This window comes from Poecilia latipinna, unplaced genomic scaffold (genome assembly GCF_001443285.1).
Source record: "Poecilia latipinna isolate Pla-1442-1.1 unplaced genomic scaffold, P_latipinna-1.0 Scaffold36, whole genome shotgun sequence".
Classification (NCBI taxonomy): Eukaryota; Metazoa; Chordata; class Actinopteri; order Cyprinodontiformes; family Poeciliidae; genus Poecilia; species Poecilia latipinna.
In genome coordinates this window covers 334,189-361,076 of record NW_015112652.1, presented here as the reverse complement: position 1 = coordinate 361,076, position 26,888 = coordinate 334,189, and the positions used below count along the sequence as shown (strand labels likewise).

The following is a 26,888-nucleotide window of genomic DNA, read 5'->3' as shown; positions in this document are numbered from 1 at the left end:
GCTCTTTTTCTTCCCCTTTTTTTTGGTTCAACTGACTACGAATAGTTTATGTCTCATGTGACAGAAGTAGGTGGTCACATGACCGTCATGTGTTAGTGAAGATGGGCATGAGGGAATAACTTCACAGCTCTGTATCTTAAATCTGTGGGATTAGGCTCCATTAAACATGGAGCACTGCCAAAGCTTTATCTCTGGATTTTCACTCTGAGACAAAGGAGAGTGCAAGGGGGAGGGGGACTGGGAGCGAGAAATAGCAATGAAATGTCCTTCACCTTTATCGACCAAATTATATAAAAAAGGAGGGATGAGGAAAAATTGCTTGCCTGGTCAACAGTACAATGGTGCATAGCACTCGTGAATAAAATGCCAAAACATTTAAAATCCAGGCAGGGACGCTTAATGCTGGTCACTACCTAGGACACACCTGTTCATATTCCCTTGGCACACTGGCCATTTCAAAAGTAATGACCACTGTTGATTATCTTTACCTCTTTCTCTGAAAGAAAAACCCTCTTGCTTTTTCTTTATTATATATATTGATATATTTAATTAAAAATATGACACTTACTGTGTCTTCAGACACAGTAAGTATCGAGCAGCAAAGACTTCTAACAGTTGGAGGACTTTATCTGTGTCTACCTTCGTTTTCACTCAGAGAAATGACCTACAGCCTCCCTATAACTAGAGCCAGAATAAGGTGAGCATGCTGGGAGTCAGGGTGGTCCAGTGATGAACACCCTCAGTGTCCCCCCCCACCTTCATCCTCTTCCTCTCTCCCTCGCTCCTCTCTCTCCTCTGGGCAGTTATCGATCGGATCTGCTCCTCTCTCAACTGGAGCCATGATTCATGTTGTTCCGACCGGTCTTCACTCACCACACACAGACACAGCTCAGTTATGCTCTTTCGTATCTATGTGTCCATCTGTCTCTGCCTGCTCTCCCACTCTCTGCCCTCAGGCAAGTCAACCTGCTGTCCATATATACGGCCACCGTGGCCTGGTTTGCTCTTGAAAGTTCTGTTCTGTTTTTATTTTGTTTTTATTAACTCTCTGAATATGCTTATATTGTCAGTTTTTATCTTAAAGGGTAAATGTTATGTTTTATGACCAAAGAACCCGTAAAGTTCAAAAGTGTAAAATGCATATATAAATCTTAATTTGGCTTTCTATTTTTTCTCAAACTACATACCACGTTAATATAATAATTTGAAAACACTTTTTGGTGGCAAAAATTGATTAACTACCCTTCTTTAGCCCTACCATGGTCTTGACATAATGCTCAGGAGAAGCATCGCAAATTTTACAGTCGGGTTGTCCTGTCAGACCGTCAGTTCCCAGAACTACAGACCAAAAAAAAAAAAAAAAAAAAAACTAGTAAAAGCACACGCAGGATCAGTGTGATCCTGCTGTACCGCGCACAGGTTAAAAAGCTTGTAGCGTCCAAATGACCCCATCTGTTAAGACCTCAGAAGGGTTAAACACTACATTTGGATGGTGGAACACCGCCATAATGGATTATCAAATATGTTTATGGATGTGTCGCCACTTAAAAAGGAGTTTCCTGCAACGATTGTCTATGTAGGAAACAACTGAAGACATATGTCTTCTCAGTCTCTCTCTTACTCTTCCCTCCAAGATTTCGAGACATTTAGACTCTTCGATATAAGGGAAGGCACAACTCAAACTTGACAGAGGAGGGCACAAGACAGTTCATCCCAGAGCTACAGCTGATAGCTCGAGCGATGATTAAACAGTGAGACCATACAGGCTACCACAGCTGCTCTCTGTGATCAAGAAGTGTCTCAGATAAGAAATTGCTTTCTTACTGCTTATGTTCTTTCTGTGTCAGTACAGCAGGTCTGACAATGTCCACAGATCTCATGGAATCAATAATAATTTTCTCTAAATGCCTCTCCTGCATGTTTAGCAACAATAATTATCTCAAGCTGAAACTCGTTTTTTTTCTTCTTAATTTATCAGTGAAATGAATGGGAGCTTCAGATTTTACGTCCGTATTTCCACTTCCTTTCGATCCACCATGTTAAACATTAACTTGTAGTGACTTTTATGGCCTAATAGCACATTGGTAAGGGCAGACTAGCTGCAGAAGGACATGTAGAGTTTGACATTGGCGTGACAGACTGGCCTCAGAGCGATGTTTTCATGGCTGTCACTGTAGTGCAGTTAAACTTTTCCAGTGAAATTCAGACTGATTTTGTATTGAGACTTACATACTACCTTATATCTTCCTGATATAAAGTAGGCAATTCTAAGCAGTTGTCATTTAACCTTTCAACCTTTAATTAATCAGGAAAAAAACCTCCCTGAGATAAAATATCTCTTTTATAAGAGTGTCGTGACAATAATACAGTTAAACAGTTAGTTACAATAAACACAGCACAATATTTATAATATTTTGATAAATGTTATAAATCCGTTTTCAGGGTTCTGGTTAATTAGCTGCTCTCGAACTGCTGCTCTCAGACATTTTCTTTCTCCTCAATGTATAAGTCCACATTTAAACTTTAACTTTATTAACTAAAATGCAAGCTGAAGGCTTTGCAATCCTTTCTGGTGTCTTGGTGGACATTGTATTATTAACTGATAGCTGAATTTGGTGCGTCACTCCTCAGGCGGACCAGAACCAAACGTGGAGAAGCAGCATTCAGCTCCTATGCAGCATAAATGTGGAATAAACCTCCAGAAAACTGTAAAACAGCTGAAACAGAGTGCCTTTAAACCCACAGGTGTAGAGCTGCTTTGGAAACATTACACATGAAAAATTATTCAACAATCTGATGTGTAACGATGGCACTTGACAAAATGTAATGCTTCAATTGCTTACTGTGCATTATGTAACTTTGTATTTTTATGTTTTTATGATGTAAAGCACTTTGAAATGCTTTGCTGCTCAAATAAAATGTGATTGATTTAGGTGTTGGTTTTACACCTTTTACATGTTTTCTAACATATTTCTTAATTTCAAAACTGCAAATGAAGCTAAATATTGTTTACAATGTATTATTTTGTAAGTTGTAAACAACAAGATATCTAGACCGTGCATTATAAAGTCTCTTAAAAATTGTGCAAAGCCACACATTCAGTTAAATACATGAGTGCATTTCCCATGCGGCTCCTTTTACAAATACGTTAAATCACAATCATGTTACAAAAGATTTGAATAATGACAGATTTTAATTTTTATGTGATGTAGTATTTTAAAAATATACATTGTTTTTTCATCCCTCAAAGTGTGCCAGTTGTTATAATGTTGAAAATGGATCCTTCTTTTTAAAATAAATATAAAAAAAAGCAAAAACAAAACAGAGAAAAAGAGAGCAAGTGAGAGAGAAACAGAGATATGTTTAGGCCTTGCAGCAGCAGAAGGACATAAAAGCCTAGCTTCAGCCAAGGCCCCTGCTCCAATGTGTAGAAATTAATTGAGTGAAAAAAATCTGCTGTTTAAGGTTGAAGTGGGTTATGGGAGGCAGTGTAACAATTGTTTTCTGTTTGCCAGGGGCTATATATCGTTCATTCCGGCTTTCTCTCTTCTCTCCGCTCAGCACTCTCCTCTCCCTCTCCGCCCTCCCGCCTCCCTCTCCATCCATCCACCTTCTAAGCCTCTCCTGCTCTCTTCTTTTTTTTCATCAGTCCTCTATTTTCTACCTTCTCCAGTCTTTTTATTTATTTATTTACTTCATCTTCTCATTTTCATCTATTACATAGTAGATGACTTTGGTGTCCTCAAAAGTAATTTTCCAGTAATAACTGCTTGTATTTCAAAAATGGGCTTTTGGCTAAATCTGCTTATATGTATATTTAGTGCGACAATTCATTCACAGGTGTTGCATGACTTCATATAATGGCACTTTTTTTTTTACCATTTTAGTCATAAAAGTGTGTCAGAGAGGAAGAGAAAGCACATGCGTTTGTTACATTTCTACATGGCTACATCGTTATGTAGCGACAGGGGACCAGTGTCAACACGTAGCGCTGAGCTATCTTAGCAAACCCCTTGGGCTTAGACAAATGACTTGTTTTCTCTTCACATTTAAATGTGCATCAGAGAGTCTCCTGGTGCCTTCCATTTCAACAACAAAAACAACAAAGGTTAAACACATCCATTGATTAAGATCAACAGAACATGTTAAATGCAAGACAAAAAGGGGACATCTATGATAAAAACACAAAAACATCCTGCTCTTCGCTGTAGAAACAGCGTTAAAGAAGTGGAGGGACCCTGTAGCATGATCAATGCAACTAGAGCACACTAATAAAGTGCTGTCTTTGTTTACTATCTGTTTAAGTATTTTCGCCGTAGCCTGAAGCAAAGGAGTTTAAACCTGTTTCCTGTGTTAAACTCGTCTTCGCCACCCTTTTCTGCAAATATCAAACCTTGCAATATCACTATGAGGAAAGCAGAGTTGCTCACCCTGCATAAGTCTATACAAACACTTCCCCATTCTCTTTGAACTTTGCAGTTCAACTCATTATACCTTCTTTGAAGAGTGGATGTTTGAGCTTTGAGTACATTTTGATTTTGTCATTATTAAATGCAACACGGCAGCAAATTACATCTAAACTACTGTTTTCCTGGTTAATATTGCATGGGCTGAAATGCAGTAGCCAGCAGAAAAAAAAGAAAAAAAGAAACAGCTTATAATAAAGAAATATACATGTGGCCGATGTGAGAGATGCTTCTGTGTAGCAAATTGATCTCACTGCGAACGTCAACAGAGAAATATATATAAATATATATATATTTTTTTTCTTTTTGCCGATGAAGCAGAAAAGCTGTTTTGGAAAAGCAAGACTGCACAGGCGTTTAGAATAAAAGGGCAATATTATCTCTTGACTCTACACTTAAAAATCCATGCCTCCTTTGCTCCCCTGTAGTTTCCATCTTCCACTCCAAATCAGAAATATGTATAAGGAATCAACTATGAAAAGAAGAGAAATAAGTTTTTCCAAGGCTGTGCAGTAAATGCATCTCATAATAAATATAACTCCCTTCTAATTTATTAGGACTCCTGGAAAAGCCGTGTAAAAAGCCTTGTCTTTACCATGCATGAGTCTAATATCAGACAAAAGAGGATAGACAAACATTATTAAGTAGATTAGAGAAGCCATGTAAAAATACAGGTTTTGCTATAAAGAACATTTTCAATTTACAGTGTATTTTCTTAGTTTCTGGTAAGTATTATAAGGTTTCCTGGGATTAAACTATGAGGTCACACAGAGATCCATTTGCTTAGCCACTTCAAAACTGAAAAGTCAGCAACATGAAATTCATGTATTCATCTTCAAACATTATTATAACTTTTTGTTTTGTTGTTATTGTTGTAAAGCACTTTGGTGCAGCCCCTGTTGTCTTTAAAAGTCCTTTCTAAATAAACAGATGTACATTTTGAAATGGCAACAAGAAAAAGGGTTTTTTGACATTCTTTACTCCAGTCATAGCACTAATAAAAAAGTTTAAGACAATTAGAACCGTGATAGAAAAGTCTATAGAAACCTCATCTTTATCCTGGAGCCACACACAGTTAGGAGGATGATAAAGGAACCTAACACTTACAGCAACACACATCTACTGTTAAGTACGATGGAAGATCTGTGATGCTGGAGACTTTTTTCTCTCCCAAAAGCCTTGGGAAATTTGTTGAAGTGGGTGAAAGAATGAACTCTGTGAAATAACAGGATATTGTGGATACAAATCTGGTGGAACTGGCAGAACACTGAGATCCGGTCAGCACTTTATCTTTCAACAAGACCATGACCTAAGGTTTTGGACTTGAGAAATTAGGCAACAAGCACAAAATCAACTTTTTTTAATTGGCTTTCTGAGACTTTCTCCACCCTGAATAAAAGTACTCTCAAAATTAAGGCTATGTTTTTGAAATGAAAAAGGTCTCAAATTATGCTAAAGATACCCTATAAATTTAGAGCTTTCACATAATTTTAGCCTGCTGGTGTCAGGTGGGAGAAAAGTCCCATACATTTTCAGAGGGAAAACAAATCTTGTTCATAAATATACAGGATACAGAACTCAAACACTAATAAAAAAATATTGAGCATAATTGTTGTTATCAATCTAAACTGTTCTTCTTGCCATAGCAACATCCTGAAGTTACTAAATCACTGAACTAGCTTCCTGTTTGCCAAAGAATTGATATAAAAATTCTGCTACAAGTCTATAAAACACTAAATGACCTTGGTCTGAAATAAATTTAGCTTGTCAAGTGTGAACCGTATAGAGCTCTTGCTCATGGTTACCAAGGTAAGAACTGAACCAGGTGAGGCAGCATTTAGTTTTTATGCTCCTATGCTATGGAACAAACTCCCTGGATGCCTGAGATGTGCAGAAACTGTCGACTCCTTAAAATCAGGATTGAAAACATTCGAGTAGAAACAGCTTTTGGTCAAAGAATCTAACCAATTAGCTGTTTGAATCATTTGTTTCTTTTATGCCTTTATTGTCTGCTTATTTCATTCAATTCTTGGTTATTTTCTGTCTGTCTGTGCTTTGATGTCCTGTACAGCACTTTGGATGGGCTTGTGTATAAATGGTGATATACATAAATAAAACCATCTTGCCTAGATAACATTTAGGAAATTCTGATATGGCTTTTGGTTGAAAATTATAAGTGTCTCCTATCTGGTGACCCCGTACAAAACTTTCAGGAGGCACTGCTGCTTCAAAGGAAATAAGGGGAAAAAAAAATCAGACAGAGGTAAGAAATGCATTAAGAAAAAAAAAAGATAAAGAAGCCAGATAAAAACAGATGGAGTTTTAGTGAAGATATGCCCAGAAGATGTAAGCATGAGCCATTTTATGCAATTTTGTAAGCCTTGCTTTGATTTCAGCCGGGAGTCAGATATCAGCTGACCCCATGGTACTGGCCTCTAGGCGGGGAACCCCAGAAATGTATGCAGCAGCCAAAAGCTGGCTTTAGATCATTAAACACACATTTTACAAAGAACTGTAAGAGGGGTGAGAGCTTGAGCGATGCTGAACCAACCTGACTTTCTTTGAACTCCTACCTCCAAATTCATGTGGATCAACAGCACCCAGGAATGAGCTGAAGACTACACCAGAGCGGGCTTTCGGTGCATAACACTGAATGCTGTCAGATTTGGCACGGCTATTTCTAGTGGAATATGAATATCTGAGGAGCGCTCTGGCCTCGCTCTGTGAAATAGCAAAGGGCAAAAGACTTGGTGAAAGGTGCTCATTAGCATAAAACTCAGGCCCCGTTTTGCCCAGGGGTTTGTGTTTAGCTAATGAGACCAAACAAAAGCCGAATTCGCACTCGGGAGCAAACCATCAAGTCACGAAAAGTCTGTTTGCAGCCCACAACAGTTTTGTTTTGTTCACTCTTCCTTCAAACCCCTTGCCCTGACTTTTTGCGTATCGGGCTTTAGCTCTGCTTTGATATCCCCAGAGGGGGTTTCATATATTAAACTTTGTTGATTCGGTGCGCAAAACATTAAAGATGATGAGAAGAATCTCTGTTTCTTCGAGTCATTATATGCCATCCTGTGACCCATTATTCTTTTAAACTTCAATATTTCTATACACCCAGAAGGGATGCACGCATAGACGCTGCTATGGGAAGCCTCAATTAAGCACAGCTTATAAATGAGAGGCAAAGTCCTCAAGTTCTGGAACAAATTAAAATATCTTCCTGTCCGTTTCCTAGAGGACATCTTTTCCCTCCCCTTCACAGTACACACGGACCCCTGGAGAAATGCCTCAGCATGACAACACTCCATGAGGCAACAAGTGGTAAATTAAATTACCTCAGTTGCCTTTAATGCACAGTTTCTTGACAGGCTCTATATGCTTTATACTCTGTCGCTACAGCAACCATTCTAAAATTAGCCTCTCAAAGTTGGCTGCTGGCTTGAAAGGGTGATAGCCAGGTCAGTATAAAAGGCAAACCAAGGGTTTAACTGCTGCTGAGTGATTTGGCAATTGTAAGATGTAAGAGACAAAAACTAATTACTATGGGCTTAAAGAAAAAGCACGAGTAAAGTGGACGCTCCTGAGGATGAAAGTAAGCTGTTCATGTGGGACGGCTTTAGTTCAGTTGCTAATAACTACATAACAGCCCTCATTAAGGCCAGGCAGGGCAAGATCACTGCTTTCATCAACTTTCCAGGAAAAACAAACACACACACACACACACACACACACGCACACACACACACACACACACACACACACACACACACACACACGCAGAAACGTAGATTTTTAAAAAATGCTCCTAATAAATATCTCAAAATAACAGAAAATGCACCTGTTAATCTTCTCATTTACATTAAGCAGCCACTTCATTAGGTACTGGGTGGAACCCCATTTTTACCTTCAAATCTGCTTGGTAGCATTCAACAAGGTGTCTGAAATGTTCCTCAGATTTTATATTGACATGATAGCTTCACAAAGTTGCTGCAGATTTGTCGGCTGAACATCCCTGATGTAAATCCCTCCCTCCGCTACATCCCAAGAGGGATTTGTTAGCTTGTGGCATCTAAACATAGCTTATGTAGTACCAAGGGGGCACAAATATCCCTCACATACACATTGCACCACCAGCAACCAAGGCCGTCAAAACAAGAATAGATTAATTGACGTTTTTATGTTATTTAAGCTGAATTGTGTCCATTCTCATCAACAGAAAAGATTTGTCCGCATAACTCAGCCTAGCTGGACATTTTTGATTTTTTTTTTTTACCAATCTCTGCAAACCTGAGAGGCAGAAAATCCCAGTAGTCAAACAGTTTCTGTAATATATATACCATCTCTCACTAATAACATACCAAATTCATTCTGACCATTCGTTTGAAATTCAGCAAGTTATTGTCACCACTTTAGAGTTGCCTTCCTGTGTGAATTGAACAAGTATATCTGAAAAAAAGTGGGGAATAATGTTGTTTTTTGGTTTCTGTAAGCTAAGCAGACTCAAAACAGCATTTTTTATATCTCTTTAATAAGCAAACATTTATCCGTTTTTTAAAATCAGAGAGGTAATAGATTCTGTTGAATGTTTAGGTTATGTAAAACCAAACTGTAACGGATGCAAGTAGTAGCAGATTTCTATTAGTTGCTGTGGAATTTTCTTCCAAAAACTTTGAATAGGACTCAAAGAAGACCTTTTGGCTTGTAGTTGAGTACTTCATCAGGTCATTTTTATGGTAGAGTTTATTTAGGCAAGATTGTGTTTACTTCATATTAACTGGAAAAAAAATAAAAATAAAAAATCACTCACTAGCAACCCCTGGGCCTTGAGAGCTTAAGGTTAGGGTTATAACCATGGTATCTGTGTTGATAATACCACCTCCAGGTTGGCTTTACTTCTCCCAGAATCAGGTAATTCAAAATGAGCTAGTTGCACATTTCCAGAAAAGAGAATGAAAAAAGGCTCTTAGAGAGGAGATGAAATGATGGAACAGGAATCAATTTGCCGTCTTTGCAGGCATTCAGCCGCCTGCGCTCCAGCAGACAGCATGTAAGGCTGAATAAAAATGTAGAATCTGAAGTTTTGTTGCTTTGATCATTGCCCGTATTAGTGATTTGATCTTAATTTCACAGCTCACTTGGATCAGGGGCAGAAGGTGTCACCGCACTTACAGAAACTCGGGTGTGTGTAGTGGCATAACTCTCACATACACTCACAATCTGGTTTTATCAGCCACTGCATCTCTATAACAGAGCTACTAACTGAATGCACATACATACACCCGGGGCAAATCTATTTCACACATGCGCGTCCAGTTTAATTATAAGTTACAGACACCACTCACCCATGCGGGTTTGAAATTGCAAAATGTTATATTTCCCCATCAAAACTTTAAGCTAGCAGACAAAAATGGTGTGAAATTATCAAGTCAATCCTTTGAATCTAGACCAACATGTTTCCCTAAATAGGAAAGATCTGTAAGTGTTTGATTTTCTGCAAAACAAAAGGCCGGGCGGCATAAACACAAAGGAACCCAGAGTTGAAGGTCATGTGATATTGAAAGCCAATGCGGTGGAGCATCCAATAGCATCCACTCCATTATAACATTAGCAACTAATGTTTTGACATTTGTCTTCATTATTATCAATGAACAGAGCCGATTGAGCCACCAGCATGCTCCATTAGCTTCCTTCATTGCACAGTTGCACAGTTGAAATCACACATTAGGGTGGATCCAACATAAAATGACAAGTTATTGGGCCTAAGGATGCACCAGCTGATTATTTACGTGGCGGAGGGGGAGCGAGGAGTTGGGCGAAAGGATAGCAGGGTGAAGCAGAGGCAGGAAGGGGAGTTAGGGAATTGGCAAATCTCTGTACTGGCATTAAGATCTGAGGAGCATGGAGGCACAGAGCAACACAGCACACCTTAAGAAGAGAAGCTCATTTCTATCGGTATAATTAGCCCATGGTAATGAAATAAGTCAGAGGCACTGCCACCTTCACTTAAGAGAAAATCGATCCGTGTTTGAGGAAGTTTATTAAACCTTCGGAATAATGGGGAGAAAGGATAGAAGGGGTGGAGGATTGGAGGAGATGGTGGTTGAGTGTACATTAACAGATAATCAGCTAAGTACGGGTGGAAGCTTAACAAGAGGCGGAGTATAGATCTGTAGGAGAGGGTAAATGCATAGTCTGTCTAATCTTAGGTATTTTGAACTACAGTATAAACACAGGGAGGATTATGGTAATATGCTGAAATATTCTGTCATTATGAGTCTTCTTACATTTTGTTTGTGCATCTATCTCCTTTGAGTCAAACTTTTGGCAATCATTTAAAGTGATTTTGAGAAGTAGGCTTTCTGAACTTAAGATTATTGGGGAAATCTTAAATGCTTTCTCAGACATTTAATAAAGACTTAAATCCTACAGGCATAAAAAGTTAAAAAGAAAAGAATGCATGAAAAGTTTCCTCAGCTCAAGAGATGAATAAGTGCTTTGTCGACAATAAAATAAGAAAAAAGAAGTTTCAGATTAGGCCGTTAGGCGCTTTGTTACTGGAAAAAAGACGAAAGTTCTTTACTTTTGGAATTTGTAAATGAATACCAAAGATAGTCTGACACAGACAAATGAAAACTATTCTGTTAGCTCCAACAAGGGGGTTCCTAAAGACTGAGTTATCAGAAATCTTACACTACATGATCAACTAAAGGATGATGCCTCTCCTATGTCTTCGAATATATTTTTTCAAAGATGTGATTTTCAGATTACTATTCAAATTCAGTGGATACATTTTTCTTTCAAACTAATCATTCTTGTTTTATTCTGTACTCATTCACTCTTTTTAAGTGCCACTGCAAAATATGCGGTCATGGTCAAGTAAAAGGGCTCAATTAAAAAGCAATGGAAAAAAAAATGTTGAAGTCAAAATGAAAACTGAAAGTTTTGAAACTCCCACAGTCATGAACACTTTAAAAGATTAGAGGAACGACTGGCTGTAATGAAATGGGGGTCATTTAAAACTCTGCACAACTTGAAATTACAGTGCCTTGAAGATGAATTCCTGGACTTTGGTGTTTTTCGTATTTCAAGAACAAATGTCTAAATGAAGTATTTAATTAGGATTTTGTGAGAGACAATTGTGTAGTGGAAGAAAATTTAATTAGGTTTTCCCAAATTTGCATAAATAAAAATGTGAAAAATATACTTGTGTTTTTTTTAATCTGCCCCTAAATGCCCCTCAATAAAATTCCAGTCAACCAAGTTGCCTAATTAGAGTCCTGAGTATTGCTAATGTCAGTAAAAATAGAGTTATTCTGTGAAGGACCCAGACGTTCATTACAAAACATTAGTGAACAAAGAGAAATAATCAAGACCTAAGAAGACAGCAGATAGATTTAAAGTGGGGACATTTTCTAGAATATTATCTCAAGCTTTTAATATCTCATGGAGAACAGTTCAATTAATCATCCAAAAAGAAAAAAGTATGACACACTAATGTCAAAAAGTCCTGTTTGAAGTTTCCCACAAACCATGTTTGAGACAACGCAAACAGAAGAAAATGCAGTTTGTTTTAAAGCCAACACTCAGCACGTGTCAGAATAATGCTGTGTTATGGTTTTGGGTACTAATTGATGAGATAACGAATTAAACCAATTACAACACAATCAAACCTGTAGGAGTCTTAAGGCCGGGATGAAGGTTTACTGTTCACAAACACAGCAGTTTAAAACGACAGAGTTACACCGAAATGGTTTAGACTAAAATATATTTATGTATTAGAATGAAGCTGTCAATTAAAATGAGAATGCCTTACAAGTTTTAAAAATACTGCTCACATTTTGTTCAATCTAACTGAGCAGGAGATATTTGGGGAAGAATATTAGTAAAGATTTTAGCCTTTGAATGTGCTGTGAAAGTTAATTCAACAGGGTATAGTCTAAACCACTTGATACTATTTAACAAGCAGATTTCTACACATAAAAGATTTAAAATTACCTTAAAATCCAGATAAAATATACTGGCTGTAAAAAAAAACTGGAAAAACGTAAAAAGTACAAATATTTTTGAAAGGCACTGTAGGTGTGATGTCACTCTAAGAGACAACAGTCAGTTAATAACACAAAGTGACAACTGGACCTACACTGGAGCGACAAGTCTGTAAGTTGGACCTTTGCCAGGAACTGGTGGACGACTTGAACATCAGAAGCAGGGTGGCGAGATAACCACTGATGGACGTTTCTTCTCTGGTTCCCCAAATGCATGCTGGTTAATGTGAGTTCTGCTTGCTCATTTATCCAGCCGTCTGGCCAACTCACCTGGAGTGATGGGGGAGACGTCGGGAAGGCAGGCTGCTATTTCACGGCCTGTTAAGCGCTAATGCCGCAACATGCCCCGCGCTCCAATTTTAGGGAACAGGGAGCATTACCGCCCCAACTCAAGGTTCTGTCTGCGTGGACAGTGGACTCGGACAAACTCAGACGCAGGGCGCAGGGGATATCAAAGAGGGAGATGTACATGGGGGTAATAAAGGCACCGAGAAGTCCAGCAGATGAATTAAACGAAACAGAGAAAGGGGGATGAAGAACACACAGAACAGTAAAAGGTGGACACCTTGGAGAGTGTGGAGAAAGAGTGGGGCTTCGCAGTTTACACGGACTGCTGAGCCAGCACTGCATAGCAGAGAGGACAGCAGCACACACTGACATCTAGTCCTGCTATGCAAGAATGCATCTGGCGGTCCTCAGAAGGCCCATGCCCCTATACTCACAGCCTCTCCCCCGCCAGAGCTACTGAACATCACTAGCCTGACCCATCCACAACACTTGTCCCCAATGTGCACTAAATCTGCCCCATGTAATAACCACAGAGCCTCTATTAAGCACTGGGTGGCTGGGGAATCAGAGCAGCAACAGCAGAGCATGAATGAACACCCTGAACAGGAAGACAGGGTAAGGTATAACAGTTCTTTTTTTCCTCTGCTTTCAGAATACGTGACATTCGTCTTGTGCAAAAAAAAAAAAAAAAAACACAAAAACAAAAGGCCGGTTTTCAAAATGAAGTCTAGTGTGGAAATTGATAGCTCTAAATCATCCGCCATCATATTCACAAAGCAGAGGGTAAAGGTCCAGTCATTTGTATTTGTTGACAGTGAACATGACTAAGCATGATGCGTCACAGATTCTATCAGAGGCCAGTTTTCAGCAGTGATGGATCACCTCTCTTATCGCCATGCTCTGTCAGTCTGAGGCCCGAGATGTTTAAGGACATGAGTCAGATCTTCACAGGCTCCAAAAGGTGAATGTTCACACACACACACACACACACACAGACACACACACACACAGAGAAACATAGAGGCCAAAAAACTAAACCCAATTAATTAGTGATGTGTTTGTTTTCTTCTTTAAAGCTTGTTTCTGCAGATTTGTCTTCAAGAGGGAGTATGTGGGAGAAGCTATCTAGTTTCATAAAGATTATTTTAGTAATCAAGGGTTAATCAGATGAAAAAGTGCCACATGCTGCAGATTTTTCATTTAACAACATAAGCTTTTCTTAAATGCAATATGAGAAATAAATTTAAATATGCACATAAACAAACAGTTAAATTCCTTTTCTAAAATCAGAAAAAAAAAAAAAATTATTACCCAAAATGCAACAACATTCCTTCAGTATATACATGATAAATAAAATAAATAAATAAATACTTCTATCAACACGTAAAAAGCTCAGGCCTTTCTGTTGGACCTAATATCAATACAATGAAGGACTAATCCGTTGATCAATTTCAGGATTAAATGATTAATAAATAGATAGCAAAAGTCGCTTTTTCTTTTCCTACAAAATTTATTCCAGGTGAAGCTAAAACTACGCCCGGGTGTCTGGGTAGAACATATTTACAGACATTTTATTTTATTTTTATTTTTTTTTATCTTAATGCAAAATTTTACATTCTTTGTAATATTTTGGCTCAATTACTGCTCTGACTGTGTTGTTCTTTCCTGCTTTTGAGTTTGTCTACTCCAGTTAATGATTAATCGATTGCTAAATTAATTGACAAATTGATTCTTCCCGATTAATCATTTCACCACTGAAGCTACTCCGTATGGAAAAGTGGTTACTGGGAAACACAGCGTGACAACAAGCCTGTCGCCTTCTTCAAACCGACCACATGACTAACTGCACTGTTATTGAACCTTCAGAGTTGCTTGTATCAGAGTCACTGTCAGGAGCATGCTGGGTTTCCAAGGCAACAGACAAAACTCATATAATAAGTGAATTCTGGATCAATAAGTGAATCTGTGGCTCCTGTTTTCGCTCCAATATGGTGATTATGCTACAGGCAAAACCTCAAAAACTAATTTTTAATTTGCTGCTATAATTTGGAGGTTGGAGAGTTCATACTGGCAACATAAAGGGCCAAGATATTATTAATTTCTCTTTTTTTTTTTTTTTTTTTTGTTTTATTGGTTCTGATGAGTGCCAGAGCCCCTGGTTATTATTCAGGTTTTTCGTCCAACAAAGCCAAGTATAATAAAAGAAATAATAATAATAATAATAATAATAATAATAATAATAATGATACCAATAATTAAATTATCAGCTGGTTTGAAAAGAGAGCATGTCTAATTAACCTGAGAATGGTGTGGTTTCCATCAAAAACAATATTAATCTTAATTTCAGAATTAAACTATAAGCCTTTTTTATGCAAGAATAACGTATTTGAAGAATATTACAGAATATAACATTCTATAATATTATATTTTATATATAATATGTTTTATTATATTTTGTATATAATATAAACAGAATATCATACTTTACATTAACAAACATGAGCCTCTGAAAGAGCTAAAAGTCAAAAGAAACATCATTTAACATAGGCTATTAAATATTTAATATAACAAAAATATTTTTAAATAAGTCATTTTTGTCATATAGAGTCACTGCATTTCTCACTTCAGCATAATTGGAAGAACACAAATTATTCAGCTTTTAAAACAACTTTCATCTCTGACTTTTTCCCACCCTTTTGCTTGTTTTCTTTCAGATCCGTTCTACATTAAGAGCAGACTGCCACCAGTGTGCAGAACTGCATCGTGGAACAGAAATCGTCAGGACGGTTTACAAGTCCTGACGGCCTCGTAGATATCCTCAATACTGGTCAGCAAACGAATAAATAAATCCCAACTATGCAAAAAAAAAAAAAAAAAAACACACAGATCTGGATCCACCTAACATTCTTGTAGAAAAGCAATAGGGTTTTATAGGAGCACTCTCATTAGAAAAAGATTCATCAAAGGGACAATGTGATGAGCTACTGTGTTTGTTTTTTGTTTTTTTTTAATTAAATATTGAACATCTGCCTTTCCCACATTTGGTAAGGGTGCATCAAAACTCACACAATGCTGGCAAACCGTCAAGTGTATATTTGTTTGACAAATTTACCATGTTGCCTGTTAGGAATTATTTGGGTCACTGCAAATACGACTGCCAGACATGGCACAGTTCGTGAGCCTACAGCTAAGCTGATTATTTGCTGGAACAAATAAGAAGTGTGAAGAATGCAAAGCCATGACTAGACAGAAAAACATCTTAGCAAGAACTGGAAGGAAGAAACCAATCATTTCAAAATTTAAACGACATTACCTAATGTTACATATCGAAATGCTAGGATTTTTCCAAATAAGAAATTACTTGAATACTATCAGATTTCCATGTGTAGAGTTGTGTTTTCTGAAAAGAAAGCACAACTGAAAATTTATGGAAGGAAATGAAGATCAGAAAACATGGAGAGGAACTCCAGAACGCTGGAGCAGAGAAGGATGGCTCAATTATCCTAACAGGAGACCTCTTGAAATTGTCATCACCAACATATTTAATTTAATAAATTACATAGGTAGTGTGTAAACTACATATCAATTGTTTGTTTCGTAAGCTGGCTCTTGTCAGCCTATTTACATCTGTTCTTTTTCTGTTTTCACATAAACTGCATTTTAATGTGGTTGGATTCCTAGTGAAGTTGCTCTCAATCAAAATATATCCTGCTTTAGTTGTCAAAAAGAAAAATGAGACTGAAATTTGGAGTGAAGAGAGCCCGGATAAGACTGCAGTTTTAATTACAGCGCTACAAGCCTGGTGTTCCTCTTTGATAAAATCCTGATCCTATTTAAGCACATCAGCTGACAAAATTGTCACTCACAGTAATTAAAGAGAACATTTGTGCTGCTATTTCAGCTATACTTAGCTGTACAACAGTTTAAGTTAGGACTGGCAGAATGTAGCAGGTCCTTTCTCTTATCTGCTAACATAAACTAATTGCTTGCAGCACCAGGATTGGGGGGTAAAAGTACTAAGGGATGGGTGACAAAACTGTTTTTACCGTCAAGTTTAAAGTGAGGGGAGATGCATTCACTATCAATAACTGTTTCCCAGAAGCAAAGGTAAAAGTGCATCTAACATCCTAAAAGGGCCCCACAGCAGTCACATTTACCTTCCCATTGAAGGAAAATCTTAGAATTTGGCCTATAAGTTTGTTACCCCCCCCCCCAACCCTCTATGCAGCAGCATCTAGTATCTCCAGGAAGAGTTGTGCTCAAGTTTAAATTTGACATGTAAAAAAATGGCATCTTTATGGCCAAAGTTCCTAAAAAAAAGTTAATTAACCTGCCTAATTCAACTTGTTTGGATGCAACACAGCACATGTCCGAAGCTTTTCTTGGGCAGACACATTTTGAGAACACAACAAATATTAAAATAACTATAAGATGAGGCAGAAAAAAATGACCACTAAATGATAGAAGTAAAACAGTGACAGCCTGAAGTACCTTTTTACTAAAGGTGAAAAATGTTAAACAGATTTTAACAGTAATTACAGTTGCCAAAAACAAAAACTATCTATGGTACAGGGCAGAACCTTGTGCTTGCATGACACTGAAACTCACCGTACTATTAGTAATGAGCAAGTTGAGTAAAGCAAATAAATAAATAAAAAAATCTGAAAAACTTTCCAATGCATCAGTTAACCAGAAGTTAAGATTTAGAGTAACACAGTGGAAATGACATTTGCTAAATAAGTGTATTTTTGTTTGAAATCAAAACTTGTGGATATTAACAAAAAAGAGACAGAACGCATTGCCTCTGAACATCATGAGCTACGCATCTAGCTGCTCAAGAGCAAACATGAAAGTTGGGCGGCTCAATGCAGTCAGTGATCTGGAGATCCACTCAAGAAAAACAATCACTACATAAGAACACTTTTGTAATCCATTGAAACTGACTGGCTAAGGAATATCCGAACCATCAACCTTTGTATATTAATGATAGTATTATAAAATGACCCGTCTAACCAGAATCTTCACTAGCTAAAATTATTCGTCATAGTCCAACAGGATAGATGACTGCAGCCTGAGCAGGTTATCAGAACACCACAGATGACACTGAACTGGCTACACGAATACAGAGGCCATTTTCTTGAAGTGACAAATATGTAGAGGAGACAGAGACAAAACGGAGAGCAAAGCCCCTGAAGGTAGAAAGCCCAAGCTTTGTCTTTGTCACAGTGTGTGACAAAGACACACAACATGACTCCCCGATGTGTGCACCACGGCTGTATACTTTGTGTTTGGGTTTTTTCTGAATGGGAATCAAAAATCCCAAACCTCTCTTATCTCGATCCCTCAACTCTTGTTCTTGTGGTTTCATTGCTTGTTACTTAACCTGTCAGTAACAACAAACCTGATTCCAGACTTTTGTTCTGCTGAACGCTTTAAAGGTACAACAATGAGTCTTTGTGCCTGATTAACAGCTCCTACATCAACCCGTGGTTAAACGCTGCATAAATGCCACCGCAGGTCCTACAGGTGAGTGGAGAATGATACAAATGGCCATTTTTATGGCAGGAGCTGGTATGGGCAGCGACTTGGTCTGAGGTGAGGGAACACTTGCTCTACAGCGCTGCTTTGAGCCAGCAAGATTAATGTAGGCTCTCTGGAGCAAAGGCAACAACCACAGCTTTAATAAGGTACAAACAATCGGTTCCACTCCACTGGCTTCCCAGGGAAAACTATTGTTGTGCCGCATTGTTTCTTGGTGTGGTTCCTTGGAGACATGTGTCTACTGCACCGTGCGACTGTCTCCGTTACAGCCAGGGGAGAAGTCAGCGTGGGCCTTCGTTTGTCTGTGTCAGAATGAACGTCGGCTCTCCACCCCAACTCTTTCCCCCATCCTCTCCTTTCACATTTTGTTTCCCCCACCCCTCCTCAAACTACCCCCACTCACCTCAACTCCCTGCACTTTCAGCTTCATGTGATCTTCTCGCGTGGTCTTCCCATCTTTCCTCTTCTTCCAGCAGTAGCCGTCCTTTCTGTACTTCACCTTCTTCCTGTTGTACAGTATCATCGACCCATTCTGCGGCCTGGAACCACAAAGGAGCGAGATTAAATAGGATAAGAGGATAGGCAAAGTACAGCACAACCAAGGAACTCACTTCAGAGACGAGCAACGAGACCCGACACAAGTTTCCACCCTGCAGAAAATGTAACCAGTAACCGAGATGACAAGAATTCTTCATGGAGATTCTCGGCATTGGTATTCACGGTCTGACAACGAACAAAGCGTTCCTCTGCATTTTTAGAGTGTGTGCCCTGCCAGAAGTTACAGTGCGATTCCATGCAGGGTAAATTATATAAAGGCTAGTGTAAGGCAAGTGGCAGAACAGTGTGGAGGAGTGAGGTTCCATCATTATCTCTCATTCATCCAATCTGAATGAGTTGTGGTGCTGGATATCCACAGGGAAAAGAGAAGACTCTCTCCCACAGTCCATTCATAATTCATCCTCCCTCCACCAGACCACAGCCTGTTGCTTCACCATGATATAATGCAACTGTTTGTTGATAATTTGCCTTTCCACTTAGTTTTGTAATAGAAACATTTGGCATTCTGTGCTCAACATTAACAGAAAGTGTAACATAAAATATGTATGGCCTTTTTCAACAAGTAGCACGCAGCCATGGTGGATACGGTTGTGTGTATTGGTATTTGCCTGTTTTGCAGAAACGCTTTGTGTTATCACTTTGAATCAATTCATATTGCATATTTTCAGGCTCCCCCATCATTCAAAACAAATGCATGCATTGACTTGAGAGAAGAAATATAATCTTTCTGCAGGGACAGACTTATACAACATCCTTTCAGCATCAACAATTGGATGTGCATGAGACGTACACTGTCAGAAAGACATATACACAGAAACATGTTCTGCAAATAATTTAGCAGTGTGTGATACAGAACAGAAACCTTTAATGTTCTCTTTTTGCTATGTTTAATCTGCAAGAAGACCTTTTTTTATTTCATTAGCACAGATAAAAGTATTGCTGGTGAGAAATACATCCAGGCTCTGGGAATGAAAAAGAAAGTTAACAAAAGGATCATTTGGTTGAGCCTTGAGATGGACTGGTGACCTATCATTGCAAATGCAGAATGCCTATTACCTAATTACCGCTGGAGTTGGTCAGTATAGCCATTGGGATGATTGGGTTGGCATGGCAGAAGAGTGATGCTGCCACAGAAAAGTACAAAATTCCTGGATTCAAAACTTCAACAACAGAGAATTTTTAAAAAGGAGTTTAAAAGCTGAGTGAATTTTCTAAAAGATCCTCAATTGCAAATGGTTATTGTACTGCATAACTCTTGGTGCTACTACAGCTTTAACTAAATAACACTTTACCTACTATCAGTTTCAGATGTTTTTTTTCTGCAGGACTCATAATTCTTGCCACAATGATTTGATTTACAGCTAATCCAAACTGCTGGATTTTTTTTTAGGTATGTTGAAAAGCTCTGTGGCATAAGTGTTATATGTTGTTATGAATATCCAACATTTACCTCTCCTGATGCCGAAGTTTTGCAAGTGCCAATCAAAAGTCACAGCAATGACCTGACTAAAAATCATTATCTTAACTCACGCTATGCTAGGAAACCTTTATCTGACCCACATATTAGCTTGTTGAATGCCTCCTGTAGCTCCAGCAGCAAGGTAGTCCATCTATTGTCTGAATAATTCAGGTAATAATTATCGGACTACTGAGGGTCCTCTCAGTGTGCATAAAAATGGACCCTTTCATCACACTAAATGTTTACCTGCACCATGCACACACACCATACAAAACGAGAGCACATCATAGAGACGTTACTGATGTGATAGAGCTTGATATTTTACAAAATGATGTTCATCTATGGATACATTTCAAACTTTTTAAAAATAAAGCACGCAAAAAGTTACATGATGTTCTTCAATGTTTGGTATTGGGTTGACCTGTATTTCAGGAAAATCAACACAGGTCCCTTTGTAAAAACTGATTTAATTAATCGTTTGTTGCTATATATGATTTGAAGAAAGAAAGAAAAACTAACTTATCTACTGAAGGGCTGAATGCCATAAAATGGCTGTGAACTATCAGCATGTCTACTGAAAAAAAAAAAAGCTTGATTGTGGCAAGACCTGATTTTGTCTCCGAAAGCAACTGCAAAAGTTTGTGCAAAAACAACTATGGCAAACGTAGACTCACCACACACAACTGTTTACAGTTTGGATCTTCCTCAAAAAGAAAGATTTATGTCATTGTTGCTCCTGCGAAGTGAGTGAGAGGGAAAGACACCTGCCCGAGCTGCTGAGAATGCTGGGTAACTGAGGGAGGCTTAAGCGTTCAGGCAGCTGGTAAGCCCTGTTAGCCTCCCGCTTATTTCTCCCACGTATAGACAATGTGTGTGTACACAACAACCCCTCCTCTCCTTCAGAAATACACAAACTCCACAAACTCAAACAGCTAGAAAAACCCAACAAAGTAGAGAGAAAAAGAACAACAACAAAAAAAAAAACGGGTTGATTTGCGCTTTCTGTAGCAATAAACAAAAAATAAATATAAAAAGAAGAGCCGTTGTTTTGCATTGTTTTGTTGTTTACTGTAACATTTTCCTTTTTCACAACGTTTATTTATAACCCTGCATGCATCATTTTGCAGGGCTGCCTTTGGGGGCCGTGGCGTGTGTTTATCTTAGAATCACTCATCAATCTTTTTTTTTTTTTTTTTTTCTTGCTGGATCTTGGGGGCCGGTGGGAAGAGGGGGGGAAGGAGAAGGAGGAGGTGGGATCTCCATGGCCCCCGCTCTGTGGCCCCTGACAGCACCTTCTAATGAGAGACGCCACTCATACACTGATGCGCTCGCTCTGTGCTGATCTCCATGCCTCTCTCTCCTTTTCGTCATGCAGCTCAGGCGGTGCACCGGGGAACGTCTCCGTCTTTTTCCTCGCGCCGACTCCTTTTCTGTTCTCTCACCCCTCCCTTTTGTTTCATCTGTCTCAGGATCCCTCACCTCAACTCACCCACACCTCCCCTCTTCCCCTGCCATCTTCCCCTCGCCTCTTGCTTTGAGCTTTGAATACTTTGCAGAAAACAGCTATTAGGAAGACATTTTTATTGGTCATGCTTGAGAAGTTGTACTCCACCACTCAAAGGCTGGGATGTACACAAAATATAAATCATGTTCTACTTTGCAGGATCCCTAATGTCATCCGTAGTGGGGCAGTGATCATAAATAGCGGCAGGGATTTTTGCAGACTGTTACAATCAGCACATGCTCTCCTAAGGATTTGCATCCCAGATTGCTCGAGTTACCATAAAAGCTACCCAGTTCAGACTCCCAACATCTCTGCTTGGGACCAATCGAACCTGAAAGTGACCCGTCTGAAAAGTTCGATGGTATTATTTATTACATTATCATTCTGCGTTTTTGTCCTTCAAAAAGATATGAGAAGTGTGAGCTTCTTAAAATGTAGCCCAGCAGGAGACAAAAAGATGGGCTCAGATGAGATAAGGTAGAAAATCAAATGACAGAGGGCTATCTGATCTCCTCCAGAGCACTGGAAATTGGGGTGAGGCTTCGGTGTCAAAGGCTCAATGCCGCATTTATCGGCTCGGTGCAAAAACTTATTCGCTCAGCTATTTTGGAGGGAGCATTTGGTAGACCCTATTTACAATTCAAGGCACTTTGAACTTAGAGAGAGCCTAGGCGTCCATTCTGGACAGGATGGTAGACCGGTTAAAAAGTCTTGCTTTGTCAACATAATGCATCTCTTCTCCCTCTTGCTGTCTTGCTCTTTTTGTCTCCCACTGCTGTTTACTTAGGCGTTTCAATTAATTTTATCAGAATTACACATATTTATACATGAGAGGAAAGCTAAAAGCTGTGTTCTCGTATAAAAAGCTTGACAGGTGGCCCCTTTGTCTCAGATACTGAAATGTAGCAGATTAATATGGAAATGCAGGCTTCTGTCAAAGTGCTCCACAGCCGCCTTTCCTTTTCCTCCTTTGAACTTTTCTGCGATAATAAGATTTACCCTCAGGACGGTGTTAGGCCTTGTCCACTCCTTTAGGAAACATTCATTTACTCAGGTAATGACATTCGCTCAATCAGATTTGTTCATTTGAAAAAAAAAAAAAAAAAGTCAAAGGAGGGTACAGGTTTTTTATGAGGCAGTTGACGTGCTTAGAATGAGTAGCACAGTAAAACCAAGGGAGCGATTGCAAAAACACACACAAAAAAACCCATATAGAATCCCAGCTTTACAGTCTTAAGGCACAAAGAGAGAATATAAGATGAAGAAAATCATAAACAGAGACAGGAAAACAAATCTGTTAAAGAAAAAGGTTGGTGGAAAAACACTGGTGATTCATGCCAGAATTATGGAAGAAAAAAAGAAAAAGAAAATTCAATGTGGATTTATTCATTTACAGCTGCTGTCATGCTGGTTCCTATTTTGCCATGTGGTTGGCGTATCTAAAAATGCATTTTATGTGGGTCTAAGTGTGAAGAAATAAAGTATATTTTGTGAGACATCAAATCCTGTTATGCCTATGAAGTATGCCTTGTTTTTGATGCTTCTCTCTTTTGTGTGGTGTGTATGTTGCAATGACATCACTCTGCTTTTCTCCATGTTTAACAATCACAAAAAGAAAACCCAAAAACTTTATGTGGAGCTAAGGAATTCCCTAAAGTATGTACATATTTGAATTAATTGACTGAAAAATCAAATAACTGAATTTAATCAACATGTAGGTCAGCTTGTCCTTTTTTCTAAGCATCCAACATTATGGAAGTGGATGAATTTTCATCAGCGTAGATAAAGCATCTGCACGGTGTCGCATGAGTTTAAGTAACATTATCTGTAGGTCATTGGGACATCTGAGCAACACTTCAGTCAGTTCCATAGCAGCAGCATGTACTGTCTAGCAAAAAGTGTTGGTTTAACTCTCCAAATTATTGAATATGGATATTCCACAACTTCCATAGAAACAAGAGCATAAAATAAAGCTCTAAGTCATACAGATTGTCTCTACAAACATTTGTGAAAAATAACTCTCTGAATTTCAGTGTGGGTGTAGATGATGTAAAATCACAGAGTGGGAGTCAGCAGATGCTGAAGCACATACTTTACCAAGTTCCTGGAGTCAACAGCTACAGACTCCAATCTTGATACAGTCTTCAAATTACCTCAGGAACGGCACATAGATAACTTCAATGATTTGGTTTTTATGGCCAAGTATATGCTTCAAATGAAGTGGCGTAAACTATACCACCACTGGGCTTCAGAGAAGTGAAGATGGTGATGAATCCCAGCTCATTTTCTGGTAACCCAATTGATGAGTCTGGGTTTTGCAGTTGCTAGGTTTATGACATTAATACTATTATTCTAAAGTTTGGTGCAGATGCCATTATTGTTTGTTGTCGTTTTCTGAAATTGGGTAAAGTTCCAGCAAAAACCTTTGAGATAAATAAATGTGGAGACTGCTAGCCAGACTTTCTCATCCAGCATCAGTGTCTGATCTCAAATGTGCTCCATTGGAAGAATGGTGAAAATGTATTCACAAGACACTCATTGAAGACAGTCTTCTCAGAAGGATTAAGCTGTTGTGGCTGCAAAGGGTGAGCAAACACCATATAGGAAGCTTTGTATCAAGACTGGGCTGCATGTAAAAAGTCTCAAGAAGCTTTTCACAACACTTTTGTTCATACATTATGTAGTATGTGTGGGAATGCAGATGTTTTTGACATGTTGTAAAATCACTGACAATATGAAATAGACCTAGAATGATTAATTTGTGAAGGATAAAAACAAAAATGGGGCAAAATGGGCAAGCTCTAAACTCATGTACGTTGTATGAACAATTGTTGTAAGATAAAAAAAAAAAAAATAAAATAAAAACTGGTGGATTACTTTCAAAAACGTTTTCAAGCTCCACATTCACAACTGACTTTTAAGACTTAACTATAAAGCTTCTTCTGTACAATCATGCTTTAGAAGCAGTCTGCACACATATATGTTTGTGATGGATAATCACACAGTATAAAACATGCTATGTTGTCACATCTATCTCTCTGGAAGAGGTGGATGGCACAGACAAAAAATTATCCAGATTGGTTTAATGAAGCAAGTCCAAAAGTCAGTGTTTTTTTAATGGTGCGAGTTTCCCCTGTAAAAACCAACTAAGCACATTATAAAGTGGGAGGAAATTGTGGGAACAAATAAATAACATGAAATTACGATCAACCACACGGCAGTATGCTGCGTCGCATTTTGCTGCCAAGACAGCCCTGACCCATTGAGGCACATTGCACAGTTGCTCAGATTGGACAGAGGTCTGTGAAATTTAAAGGCCAAATCAACAATTAAACCTGTTGGGCTCTTCAAATCATTCATGAACCATTTTTGCTTTGTAAAAGGTAACATCATCCCACCTACACTTGCACAGTTTTTCAGTTTCTAGCACATCAACCTCTTCGGAAAGAAAATTTACTCCCTACCATATGTGTTGCAATATTTTTACTTTACCTGAATGGTCATAATTTTATCAGTGCATAAACCCCTGATTAAAAGATTATGATTTCCCCTTTAACATGCTGGATTTGAACCAAATTTTAAGCTGGGCATCAAAATGGTAAAGGATGAACTGTAAGAGACATCAGACAAACAAAGTGATTTATTGAAAATCAGTGGTAACATCTGGTAACAAGCTGTTAATCACCTGACCAAAGGTTTTAAAGAATAACCATGAAAAATCCAAACTAAGTGTCCAAAAACGTTCAAGAAGTAGGCTGACCCACCATTTTTGTTGAGTCCTTCTAACACCCATTCAGGCATCTGAATGACATAAGACATAACATGTCTACCTCTAATGATTTATTATCAGAGAGGTGTTATTTTCCTGGAAGAAGTAATTTGTCAGAACTGCAGCATCGCGCTGTAGGATCATGCCACAGATGAGGACCATCAGTCCAGAGAAATGTCATCTCCACATACCCAGCTGCGGTGTGATGCAACTTGAAGCTGCATTGTTCCACTGATGCGAAAAGCTCACAAATAATAATGGAGCCTCCTCGACTATGATGCAAGGAAATGATCTCCAGAGGGATCTCCTCATCATGCCAGTCGCGTTGGAAGCCATCGGCAAAGTCCAGAATAAACTTTTTTCTAAGCAGAGAATTCAGTGTCCCTTCTTGGTTACTCACTTTTTAAGTCAAAAGGAGCAAGTTTATGGTATAAAAGGACACATAGCCTTTAATCGTGTTTTTTTTTTTTTTTTTTTTTGTCCTTTGATTACAGATGCTGTCTCATGGTTCTTGAGCTCAGTCTGCACCAATAAAGGGCTTATTTTGACAGATTGAAATGTTTTCTCTGTCTTCACAGACAGATCCTCAGGCACACCACAGGTAAAGTTTGTTTGGGGTTCACCACTCAATTTTTAAGAAATTAAAAATTACTGCCTGGCAGCATTCAACCCTAGAAGTGAATGCTGCCTTCTGGATCTCAACAATCCTGTCATGTTAAAACATCATAAGCCTTGCTTCTGCTACCAACGGGCCATGAAAATGTGAATGCCTAGCAGAATATTGCATGAAAGGCAGATATTTGAGAGGATTTTCAAGTATGAGGCTATCGGTCTTAAACTTTTTATGTGATGATTAACAACCGGTTTGAGTTTAAAAGGAGTATTCAATCAATCGTCTCCTCTAGTTTCTCGCCTCTCGCAAGAAACTGATCGTGATCAGGAAGTTATTATAAAAGAACACGGTCTTATCTCAGAATTTGATCCAAAACCTGCAAAGTAAAAAAATAAAAAATAAATCAGTTGGTATGTGAGTGATGTGCCACATGCATACATAATATTGCATCGGGGATAATTCTTCAGAAATTTTCAGGCCTGTTTTCTCACTAATTTTGTTTGCAGAGTGCCAAAGTTCAGATCGCCACATCTTCTTTAGATTTTTTTTTATTACTTCAATTATGTTTATATATATATATATATATATATATATAGGAAGCTCCACCCCAGTGCCATTAAGTGTTATTCTGAGTGACAAATATGCTCT

At 38.5% G+C, this 26,888-nt stretch overlaps 1 protein-coding gene across 6 annotated transcripts in view; it reads right to left on the bottom strand.

Moving 5' to 3' along the window:
- Positions 1-26,888, bottom strand: part of camta1a (calmodulin binding transcription activator 1a) — a 413,667-nt gene that overhangs the window by 175,631 nt on the left and 211,148 nt on the right. For all 6 annotated transcript variants that reach the window (XM_015043496.1, XM_015043504.1, XM_015043462.1 and 3 more), the window contains one exon: positions 18,741-18,876. In XM_015043496.1, coding sequence (XP_014898982.1) covers positions 18,741-18,876 — 136 coding nt within the window. The remainder of the gene's footprint in view (positions 1-18,740; positions 18,877-26,888) is intronic.